Source organism: Psammomys obesus, unplaced genomic scaffold (genome assembly GCF_907164565.1).
Source record: "Psammomys obesus unplaced genomic scaffold, mPsaObe1.curated_primary_1811, whole genome shotgun sequence".
Lineage (NCBI taxonomy): Eukaryota > Metazoa > Chordata > Mammalia > Rodentia > Muridae > Psammomys > Psammomys obesus.
This window is the reverse complement of record NW_026587216.1, coordinates 30,603,419-30,615,746: the sequence shown is the minus strand read 5'-3', so window position 1 is coordinate 30,615,746 and position 12,328 is coordinate 30,603,419. Positions and strand designations below refer to the sequence as shown.

The 12,328-nt window shown below is 37.1% G+C and overlaps 1 protein-coding gene across 3 annotated transcripts in view; it reads right to left on the bottom strand.

The window, feature by feature from the left end:
* Positions 1-499: 499 nt before the first annotated feature.
* Positions 500-12,328, bottom strand: part of Sntg1 (syntrophin gamma 1) — a 624,894-nt gene continuing 613,065 nt past the window's right edge. For all 3 annotated transcript variants that reach the window (XM_055603535.1, XM_055603536.1, XM_055603537.1), the window contains one exon: positions 500-1,339. In XM_055603535.1, coding sequence (XP_055459510.1) covers positions 1,181-1,339 — 159 coding nt within the window. In that variant the 3' untranslated portion in view covers positions 500-1,180. The remainder of the gene's footprint in view (positions 1,340-12,328) is intronic.

Genomic DNA, 12,328 nt, shown 5'->3' with positions numbered 1-12,328 from the left:
TAAACAGAAACAGAGCCTTAGGAAAGAATAAAAGATGCATCCTGCTTTGTATGACTAGAGAGCACTAGCTCTCGGGCGTGTGTATACACTGCCACACTGCCCATTTCTGTCTTTTTACCTTTCTAATCAGATACAAGTTAGCTACAGGAGCATAGATTATTTGACACTACTTAATCCCTCTCCATGGAGCTCTACGACATGCACTTTCATTGTGACTTTTGTTTTCAAATCTCACTTAATTTACTCATAAATATTCTCAAGTGAAAACATCACCAGCTCTCATAAGTTCTGCGGCTACTTTTCAGGGTCTTTTTAGTTCCTGACTGAACAGAAAACTTACAAAGACTTGTTTTTTACACATAATTTATTGATATCATTTTCTTTGCAAGATTTTTGGTTCATTTAACTTTATGAAAGTTTAGTTTGTTCATAAACCTTATAATAAAAGAAGTGTTTTTAAATGAAGAACAGGAGAGTCCTGAGTGTTTTGATATTCATATCTAATACCATTTTCTAATAGAACCACATTTTAGGAACGGTTTCTGAAAAGGTAATGTTTAATTTCTTACTGTGTTATCACAGGCCAATGTAATTGTCTTTATTTATGCTGAAGAATAATTTACAATCATATAAACACAACCGGAGTGCTCATGTGGAATGGTGAGATGGAAATACAGGGAGTACCATGAGAAAAGTAAGACCCTTCTGTCTTTGAAGTCCTTTGTTCGGTTTTTTGTTGTTGCTTGTTTGCTTTTTGCATGCTACTTGCCTTGCTCTTAATTTTTTTTAACTTCTTTACACTCATAATACAATGATAGGGTTCATAATGTGGCCCAATATGCATTTGTCGTACAAAATAATCTAAAATAGAGAAATAGCCGTGTAATTAATATTTTTATTTATAGGTAGCTTACAATTTTTATACTATTTACATACTTTACACCGATCATTTCTTTGTCACCCTACATGGTGGCAACCATCTCGTTTTAGAGATATATGGAGAAAGAATAGGCTGCTCTGCCCGTCCAGGGTCATTTGCAGATGTGTGCCAGGGTAAGACCAGTGGCAGATGCCTCCTGACTTTTCTCCTGCTTCAGTTGCAGTCTGACGCCACTGTTGACCTTGTGGTAGCATAGTCTATCCAAGTGACCCTGAGGACTGTCAGGCAGAGATCAGCACATCAAGCCATGTGTTTTGCTTTGCTTGTAGGAGCAGAGCTTGAAGCAGCAGAAGCAGCAGCCTGATTACCTAAAAACAGAGGGTCCAAACAGGCTACTTTGGCAGCAAAAAATGAATGAATACAGTGAAGAACAGCAAATAAATTTGAAAATTCCAACTCCTGAAAGGAAAGAGAAATAGATCAGGGGAGAAAATCAATTTTTCACCAAACTGTCAACAAGTGGTCATTTTTATGTGTAATGAACATCTAGAATGAGGGATATGTAATTTATAAAAATATAATGCTCTCATGGATACACTATAATGAAAAGAAGATTGATGGCGGAGTAATAGAATTACATGCTTAATGAGACTGATATGCAGCTTATTTTTTTTCATTGCTATGAGGGGTAATTGATATGTAGTGAACCCCTGAGTTTAATGACACAATTTTTGTTATTTAATTATATGTTTGTGATGAACGATAATAACTCCTACTGGCAGACCCTTTTTGATGTTTGCAATTTATACAATGATATCCAGCCTACTGGAAGAGCTTATAAAACATCAGAGAGCTGCATGAGAAAATGGATAGACGTCAGTGTATTTTCTTGGGCTTTGCTATAGGAACACGGCAGCGTTCATCTGGTGTCCCAACAGTTGCCTTTCACCTTTTAATAGTCTACAGTCAGGTTGCTATAGTGGCATTTCTGAAAGCAGTGAAAAAACCATTCACTTGATTATTGCGGTTCCCAAAAATGTTCCCACCAGAGAAGTCTTTTTAAAAATTCTGTTATGTTATCTAAGGCTTTTTAAAATTCCAAATAAAAAATTAATTAAAACGCAATCATATCATTTCCCCATCTCTATTTTTTTCCCTGTCTAATCCTCACCATGTCCTTTCCCTCTATTCCCTCCTTCCACTCAGCCCCATACCTCTTAAATTTATGAACTCATCTTCTCTGGTTTTACATAATTTGTTTATATATATACATATATATATGTATGTATATATATATATATTTATACACACACATGTGTGTGTGTGTGTGGGCACGCGCGCACGCACATGCATACATTTGCATGTTTCCTGATGAGTTTTGGAGAAGAATATTTGGGAGAATAATAATTTCAAATGTCATTGACCACAAATATTAAAATATTTTTTTCTCAAAAATGATCTTATTAAGTTGTTTATAACTTGCTTTTTAAGCTCTCCAAACACCTGAATATTTATGCATTTTAAGTAAGATTAAGCTTTATAATTATCCTACCCATTTTCTGCAGTATTTTACAAAAATTTGATGTTGAGGGGACAGGAGCTCCAAAAGGAGATCAACAGAGCAAAAAATACTGAGCCCTGGGGGCCCTGAAGAGACTGATACCCCAAGAACAATGTAGCCCGTAGACTCAGTGTCCAAATGGAGTCCCTAGTAAGGGGAACAGGGGCTTTCCCTGGCATGAACTCAGTGACAGGCCCTTTGATCACCTCCCCATGAGGTAGGGGGGCAGCCTTGCCAGGCCAAAGAGGAAGACAAATGCAGCCAGTCCTGATGAGACCTGATAGGCTAGGGTCAGAGGGAAGAGGCGAGGACCTCCTTTATCAGTGGGCTAGGGTAGAGGCACATGAGGGAGGGAGGGTGGGATTTGAAGAAGATGAAGGAGGGGACTACAGCTGGGATACAAATTGAAAAAATTGTAATATATGATAATAATAAAAAAACAAAAATTGATGTTGATTAAGACTTTAACATTTTTATATCTTTACAACTTTGATGTTTGTGCTGGTTTGCATGAAAACAGATAAGAAGAAGTGATCACCTCCCCAGGTCTCTGTCTTAGCTCTTTCAGTCTCAGCCACCTCTAGGGCTTCCTCGGTCACAACTGCATGAACTTACGAGGATAGTCTCTTTTCTCACCTATTTCTCGTGTTTCTCAGTCTTTCATTTCCACACATACGTGGGCTCTGCATGCTGCTCTTTTGCAACAGAGCTTTTCTGACTTTTCCCCATGAATCTTATGAAATAAAATCTAATTTCAAATTTTAATTATTTGGTCATTCAATAAATATATATCATAATCCTTCTTTGTTGTTGTGTTAAAGACATGTATCAGAAAGCAAGATAAACAAGAAGGGGCTGATGTTGCTTCAGGAAAGCTTTCTTCTGGTTATTATTTGAAAGGTATGTTTTTTTTATTTTCTTTTTTATTTCTTTTTTTTTATTAATTACACTTTATTCATTTTGTATCCCCCCATAAGCCCCTCCCTCCTCCCCTGCCGATCCCACCCTCCCTCCCCTTTCTGCATGCATGCCACTCCCCAAGTCCACTGATAGGGGACGTTCTCCTCTCCTTTCTGATCTTAGTCTATCAGTTCTCATCAAAAGTGGCTGCATTGTCCTCTACTGTGGCCTGGTAAGGCTGCTCCCCCCTCAGGGGGAAGTGATCAATGAGCAGGCCAATCAGATTATGTCAGAGGCAATCCCTCTTCCCATTACTATGTAACCCACTTGGACACTGAACTGCCATGGGCTACACCTGTGCAGGGGTTCCAGGTTATCTCCACGGATAGTCCTTGGTTGGAGTATGAGTCTCTGGGAAGTTCCCTGTGTTCAAATTATCTTGTTCTGTTGCTCTCCTTGTGGAGTTCCCATCCCCTCCAGCTCTTACTATTTCCCACTTCTTACATAAAATTCCATTCACTCTGCCCATCAGTTGGCCATCAGGCTCAGCATCTGCTTTGACAGTCTATACTGCAGAAACTTTCAGAGGCCCTCTGTGGCAGGTTTCCAGGTTGTTTCCTGTTTTCTTCTGGCTTTCAGAGGCCCTCTGTAGCGGGTTCCGAGGTTGTTTCCTATTTTCGTTTTCTTCTGATGTCCATCCTCTTTGCCTTTCAGGATGGGGATTGAACATTTTAGTTAGGATCCTCTCTTTTGCTTAGTTTGTTTAGATGTACAGATTTTAGTGGGTTTATTCTATATTGTATGTTTATATGAGTGAGTATATACCGTGAGTGTCTTTTTGCTTCTGGGTCAACTCACTCAGGATGATCCTTTCCAGGTCCCACCATTTACCTGCAAATTTCATGATTTCCTTATTTTTCATTGCTGAGTAATACTCCATTGTATAGATGTACCACAGTTTCTGCATCCATTCTTCAGTTGAGGGGCATCTGGGTTGTTTCCAGCTTCTGGCTATTACAAATAAAGCTGCTACAAACATGGTTGAACAAATGTTCTTTTTGTGTACTTGAGCCTCTTTTGGGTATATGCCTAGGAGTGGTATGGCTGGATCTTGAGGAAGCGCTATTCCTAGTTGTCTGAGAAAGCGCCAGATTGATTTCCAGAGTGGTTGTACCAGTTTACATTCCCACCAGCAGTGGAGAAGGGTTCCCCTTTCTCCACAACCTCTCCAGCATGTGTTGTCCCTTGAGATTTTCATCTTGGCCATTCTGATGGGTGTAAGGTGAAATCTCAGGGTTGTTTTGATTTGCATTTCCCTAATGACTAATGAGGTTGAGCATTTCTTTAAGTGCTTCTCTGCCATTCGATATTCCTCTGCAGAGAATTCTCTCTTTAGCTCTGTTCCCCATTTTTTAAGTGGATTACTTGGTTTGTTGCTTTTCAGCTTGTTTAGTTCTTTATATATATTGGATATGAGTCCTCTGTCAGATAGAGGGTTGGTGATGATTCTTTCCCAATCTGTAGGCTGTCGCTTTGTTTTGATGACTGTGTCCTTTGCTTTACAGAAGCTTTTCAATTTCATGAGGTCCCATTTATTGATTGTTGCTCTTAGAGCCTGTGCTGTTGGTGTTCTGTTCAGGAAGTTTTCTCCCGTACTTTTTATCCTTTGTCTTTTATACTAAAACGTGTTTAATTGTTAAGTATTGACAGGTCTTCTTTTGTGAATAAGATGGTGATTTCATTCATCCCTTACCATAGAACTCAATGGGTGACAACTGGAGATCTGAAAATCCTTCTCCCCAGTGGTAATGAAGAGTGCATAGGACAGATGCTCATGGTGGGTTAGACAATGCCTGTAATTCTCCCTTACTTGGCAAGAGCACTCTGATAGCTGCCTTATTCGAACAAAACAATGTAAATGGAAGCCATTTAAAAAAGATTTAACTAAAGGCGGGAGTATCTAAACAAATTGATGAAATGTCTAGTGTCCCCACACATGGAATAAAATCATTTATACCAAGAAATGTAAAGATCCTAAGCTGAAAACAAAACAAAACAAAACAGCTGTTGCTGATACTGAAACTACACTTGAATTAACCTGTCAAATATTTCTCTGTTGCACTAATAAAATTGTCACAAGGAACATTTGCCTGCATGCTTAGAACAGATAAAGTAGTCAAAATTGTAAGAATTGGGAACCTCTCAAATAAACACAACACCAAGAAAGTCACATGGAAACTCTGAAAGAAAACATATAGTGAGGGATAATAAACACAATGGATTACTCAGCAGTATAAGAAAAGAAACAAGAACTAACCAGATGGAAAACAATGACAATTAATCACCTATTAGAAAACTATAAAATACTGATGAGCAAATGAAAAAAAATATTGGAAAATATATAGTCTCCAAATTAATGGAAGGCTAATGTCTTTACAATTTACAATTTAAGCTGCTCTGTGAAACACAAGAAACAAAGGGAAGAAATCCATTCCAAGACTCTTCAGAATCTACTGAAAAGGGAGGACAGCAAACAGAACCTTACCTAGAGGAGACCACCACTCAGCTGAGAATCTCATCGGAAATTATACAGCCTGACGGAAGTGCTATAGGACTATAATACTGCTGAATGAGAAGAGCTGCAAGTTCTGAATTCTAGGATCATCAACATCAGAAATTCAGAACTAAAGAACCTCAAGATACTCTCAGAAGAAGAAAATAAATGGGAAAAATAAAAGTTATCAGAAGAGATAATGCTAAAATAAGTCTTAGAAAATCATGTAGAAAATATTAATGGAAAGACATTGAAAAACATGAGAACAAAAGAAAACAGCAAGAAAAATATGCAAAAACACTACTGTTTTGAGTTTCCTACGTTATGTTTGAATATTTTAAAACATTATAACAATGTCTGGTATGGTGTCAAATGCATGCAGAGGATGCATTTTTAAATGTTCTCTATAAAAAAATATGGAACATTTTTACAGAAGGTACAATTCAATTGTGTTTATAAACATGACATTATTAGTATTTATATTACAATATACAGTTATTATACACTATGCAGGGTAAAATACAATGAAATAAGGAAATAGATTTCAAATAAGTCTTCTAGACTGAATTTGAACTCACATACTTCTTACAACAGTAAATAGCGTGTGTATACTGCATGTGATTAAATCAATATATATTTTCTAGAGATCCCAGAAGGTTATCTGCAATGGTCTATTCAAACTTTCTACAGCTGAAGCAACATTTATTACTTAAAATATTTATAAAATTCAATGGCAAAACAATAAAGGAAAAGGAAAAATACACATTAATCAACAAATAAAAACTAAAAATTCCTAATACATCAATAATTAGATTAACTAAATTAATTGTATCAATAAACGTAAATCAAATACATAGGTTTAAAACACTAGTCAAATATACGATAACTTTCAAAAACTTCAACTACAACACCATGTTCACAGTAAAAGAATGACACAGATTGTGCCAACTTTCATAAAGAAAAAAATGGTAGACTGTCCTCGTGCTAGATCGACTCAACTCTGTAGCAAAGAAAGCCATGAAGACTAATGTTAAATAATGATAAATTTGAACAACACATACAACACAGATAAATTTTTGCACCAAAAAAATGTACTGAAAAATGTGTAGAACAATGTCTAAGTCTAAGAAGACTTCAATCTCCTTTCTTCACAATGAAAGCAATTAAAACTCCAGCACAAATACAGAATGAGTCAAAACCTCATACACATACAAGGCTAGCTCACACTTACAAAACACTGGTCAACAAATACAGACTATATGTCCTTTGCAAACTTCTGGGGGGTCCATTTGTCATAGACAAGTTCATAGGACATAAATGAAACTCAGTGAATGTAATACAGCTAAGGATCAATGTTCTGATTTCTAAAGAGAAGTAAATTATCTTTTCGCCTCCTTGTAGTCTGGAAGTTCCTCATCTAGACTGAAAATTCTGCTTATGTTTCTAATAGAGCACTGGCTTAATATCTTATTTATTTTTAATATGTCATTTCAGCTGAAACAAAGCTTCTATTTGCAGTATAAATTGTTTGTCTTAGAATTTTATTCATTTGCCTTTTTTTTTTTTCCTACTGATTTTCCTGGTGAGACGGGAGCTGCCCTATAAGCCATCCATGTGCTTTTATGGTGCTTTCCAGATTCCCTTTAGAAACCTCAGCATTGTAGCTGACAGTGGCATCTGTGTCTCTGTGCCTACACAGCGTTCACCCAGCTCTTTGGATACATGGGGTAGCTTTGCACAAAGTTTAAAAGTTTTGAGCTCTGACTGTTTGCTCTTTCCTCTCGCTCCCCTCTCCGCTCTCCTGAGGTGTTTCTACTGCGCCTAATATGGCATGTTGGTTTCTGTCACAAACATTCTGAGATGTTCTATCTTTCTTTTTACACTTAACTCTGAAGCTGGATAATATTTGTTATCCTTTTGAGAAATCTAATATCTGTAGGGATTTTTGAAAACTTCAGTTATCTTCCTTTTCAATGGTATACTTGCATTTGAGGTTTTCAGTACAGCTCTTTCTTAGCTAGTGAAGTTTAATCCTTTGTGTTGTTTGGGCCAAGAGAGTTCTCAGTAATTCTGTGCTGCTTCCCTGGCTGGAATGTTTCTCCTCAGATGTGTATTCTTAAGGCAACAATGGAACATTGAAAATGGCAAAAGAGATAAAGGATGAAAAACCCTATAAAACACCATTTGTTTAAAGAAAATCACATTTGTTTGTTTTGTTCGTAACAACTGATACATTATTTTGAACATTTATTTTGAACCTTTTGAGAATTTCAACATGACTATAGGTTTATATCATTTCTAAATCTCCCTTGACCCTTCCAATTTCTCCTATGTACCCCATATCATCTCAAATTCATGACCTCTTCCTTTTTACTGACTAGTTTTGCATGTACATACATATACATATATGCCAATACATAATATGTATATATTAATACAATCTGCTGAGTCCATTAGTGTTCTTTATATGTATATATGTTTACGGATGACTACTTCGTATCTGATAATGGTTGCCTGAAGCTCTCCATTTTGGAGTGGGGCCTCTGAAATTTCCCCCATCCATACTGGCATGTTGGTGTTGCATTCAATATGCCCTGTTTAGACAATCATATTGTTGAGGGTTCATGTGAAGCACAGATACACTAAACATTCAATTAATTTCCAGAATTATGAAAATAGTTCTGATTATTTTGAATATTTTCTGATTGCTTTTCTGGGGAAGTAGAATTTTAGAATTCGTTATTTGCCAATTTGAAGTGCAACCCATATTGACCTTTGATTTTTGAAAAAAAAAAAAAAAAAAGCCCTGATGTACAGCAATTTTCAGAAGGTGTGTGTTCAATAAATATCAATGAGTTTACATAGTATTTATAATAACATTCCAGTGTTAGTGGATCAAGATAGATTCTAACCTACTGCATTTTCTTTCCTCTGTTCCTTTGGGTACATCACAGGATCTTAAGGATAGTAGTTTACTTCTCTGTGTTTTGGGCAATTGGTCCATTATTTAATGTTTGTTCATGACCTCTACTTGGACTTGACCTCCCACTCCCAAGGGAGGAGCAGCCCTTCTAGGCCACAGAGGAGGACTTTGCAGCCAGTCCTGAAGATACCTGATAAACCAGTATCAGCTGAAAGGGGAGGAGGTCCTCCCCTATCAGTGGACTTGGAAAGGGGCAAGGAGGAGATGAGGGTGGGAGGATGGGATTGGGAGGGAAAGAGGGAGCAAGTTACAGCAGGGATACAAAGTTAACAAACTGTAACTAATATTAAAAAATTTTTTTAAATGGAGAAATAAAAGAAAAGAAAAAAGGACTTGATAAAGAAAAGTAGAAACATACTAAATTGTAGATCTAACATTAATGTATTTACTTTCAAAGTCTCCTACATACTCTGAGAACTTTGATGTAACTAGAACGTTATACATAGATATTCACATTATTATTCACATGTTAATTGCTTGCTAAGAACACTGTCAGCCAAAGTCTGGACACTGGTGTAAGTGCTATAGCTCTGAGGGGAGAGGCTTCCACAAGGGAAGTAGAAGTGTTAGAGCTCTGAGGAAGAAGGTTTCCCCAGTGCAAGTGTTAAAGATCTTCTCCAGGGCGAAGGGGGCCATTTCACCAATACAAGTGTTGCACAGCTCTGTTGGGGCTGTTTACAGTGTTACAGTTTTTAAAGGAAGTGTATTCTGGCCATTGAGGGCCAATGAATACCACAAAGTCACAGCACAGCACAAACCTCACCTAAGAGACTTATTGAAAGAGAAAAATCAAGGAGGGTGGCTCCTTCTGCTGGGGGGTGGATAAGGCCTTACAGCTGTTAGAGTGGTCTATGGGGGGAGCCTGGCAGTTGGAGGCCTGTTCAGGAGTGGAGGCAGGCTACTCTCACAATTGAGGATCTTAAAATTGGAGAAGTAGGCATCACTGAAGAAGTTAAGGAAAGGATTTCAAGCATTTCAAGGCTTAAACTAAAAGAGCCAATGCTCTTGTATCATACAATTACTCTAAACCAAAATATGCACAATTTCTGTATACTGCCATAGTACTGATCTGATTCACCATTTTTCTCAGGTTTATGTTCTTCTTACTTTCTCCATTTTGAAAATGCTTTTTTTTTTGGTATTATGTATACATTAATACTGTCTTTTTATTCTTTTTAATTTATTCATTTTACATCCTGATTGTAGCTCCTCCCTTGTCTCCACAAGGTCCTACTCTCTCTCCCTTTTCTTCCCTATCCCCCTCTCTCAGAAAGGGGAGCTTTCTGCCTTTACCAAATGGCCAGAGACTATCAAGTCTCTTTGGGACTATCTGCATCTTCATTATAAGATTATCATACAGAACTCAGAACAACTACCTCTTTAAAAACAAATCCTGATTTTTAAAGAAGTATTTGTGTTGTTGTTGTTTGTTTTTAATTTTTAGAGACAGGGTCTTACTTTGTAGTCCTGGCTGACCTGGAACTTTCTATGTAGACCATGCTGGTCTAGAACTCACAGAAGTCTACCTGCCTCTGTTGAGGGAGTTCTGTGATTAAAGGCATGTGTCACCACATCTGGCACTCAGCCTGTTCTCAATGCAACTGGTAGTTACCAGTGAATTCAAAAAACAGCAACACTGACAACAACACAGAAATGATATATAAATTTTATATAAAATAAGATCAATATCAAATTTTGGGATCTAGTTTCTTTGTTTGTTTACTATTCTATTAGTTTCCAGTAGGAAATAAATTACCAAGCACAGATGTAAGCTGTACCTGCTGGTGAGTAATCATGTATGCCTGAGTTTCAGAAACCTTTAGTTCTAGGGAGAGTCAGGCATTGAGAACAGCAGGCTAGACAAGGAACTGACCCTTAGAGATTCTGGTTGCTAGATATTTGTCCAGCCTTTGAATACTATACAGACTTATTTTTCAGCTATGAAGTGATAAACAAGTTTCACATTGATTACTTCAACACAACATGAGTTCTGAGACCCTGTCGTCTAGATCACACATTCAGGACTTGTTTGCAGCACAGAAGAATTGTATGTACTACAAGCCATTAAAGTATGTACTTCTCTCCATAGTTTATAATAAGAAAATACAAATTGGTAGCAGTTAGCTATCTTTAATTTCTGTTTTGAGTCTTACTTAATGTATTTGAAATATTCTTAAGAAAGATAATTATATTAGAAGTACAGCATAACACTATTATTTTAGTGAGTTGTTCTGCACTAATTGTAATAAAATCTATTTATCATTGTGATGGGCAGGAACCTATAAAAAAGTGATTCAGTTATGGGGCCTCACTATTATCTTGAGTTATTTTATTAATAAAGAACACATTCCCTGTATTAATCTCTGACCTTCACTATTTCTATCACTTTCTCTTTTTCCCTCCTCCATCCTTCCATATCATACTTAATGTCCATGCCAGGATCTTGGACTTCCAAGACTTCAGAAGCAAATATCAATATATCTTTGTTGATTATAAATAACTCAGTCTCATATTCCCATGAAAACAGGATCTCCTATTCCTATATTATTATATTTATGTTCCAATTTTATTATTTATGATGTATGTGTGTATGAGAGATCTATCTCTGCCTCTCTGTGATTATCTCTATTATCTCTATCTATTTCTATATTATCCAGTGGTTTATAAATTATCTCTTGAAATGGTAGCATGTGGGATCTAGAGTTTTCATCATTAACTGCAACAATTTATCTCGTTGTTAAAGAAAATGCTTCCTGCTGTCTTGGTAACTGGGTTTTAAGTATGCAGAGATTTATTTTATGATGTGTTCTGATGAAGGTTTTGGTTAGATGATAACAAAAAGCTTAGCAAAAAAATATGCAAAAAAATTAATGGTATTAAAGCAGAGACTGAGACTTGTAGTCAAACTTTGGACAGATTGCATGAAATTTTATGAAAGAAGAGGGAGATAGAAGGGACAGCTTCCTGTCCTGGAAAGAACAGGAGCTCCAAAAGGAGACCAACAATCCCCCCCCCAAAAAAAAAACTGGGCCCTAGGAACCCTGCAGAGACTGATACCTCAACCAAGGACCATGCATGGAGAGGACCTGAAACCTTGGCTCAGATGTAAACCATAGACTCAGACTCCAAATGGGTTTCCTAATAAGGGGAGCAGGGGTGTCTCTGACATGGACTCAGTGGCTGGCTCTCTGATCACCTTCCCCTGGGGAAGGTGCAGCCTTGCCAGGCCACAGAGGAAGACAATGCAACCAGTCCTGATGAGACCTGATAGATTCCTGTCACACAGAAGGGGAGGAGGACCTCTCCTATCAGTGGACTAGGGGCGAGGCATAAGGAGAGAAGAAGGAGGGTGGATGAGACTGGGAGGAGACAAGGGGTGGCTACAAAGTGAATTATAGTAATAAATAAATAAATAAATAAATAAATAAATAAATAAATAAATAAATAAAT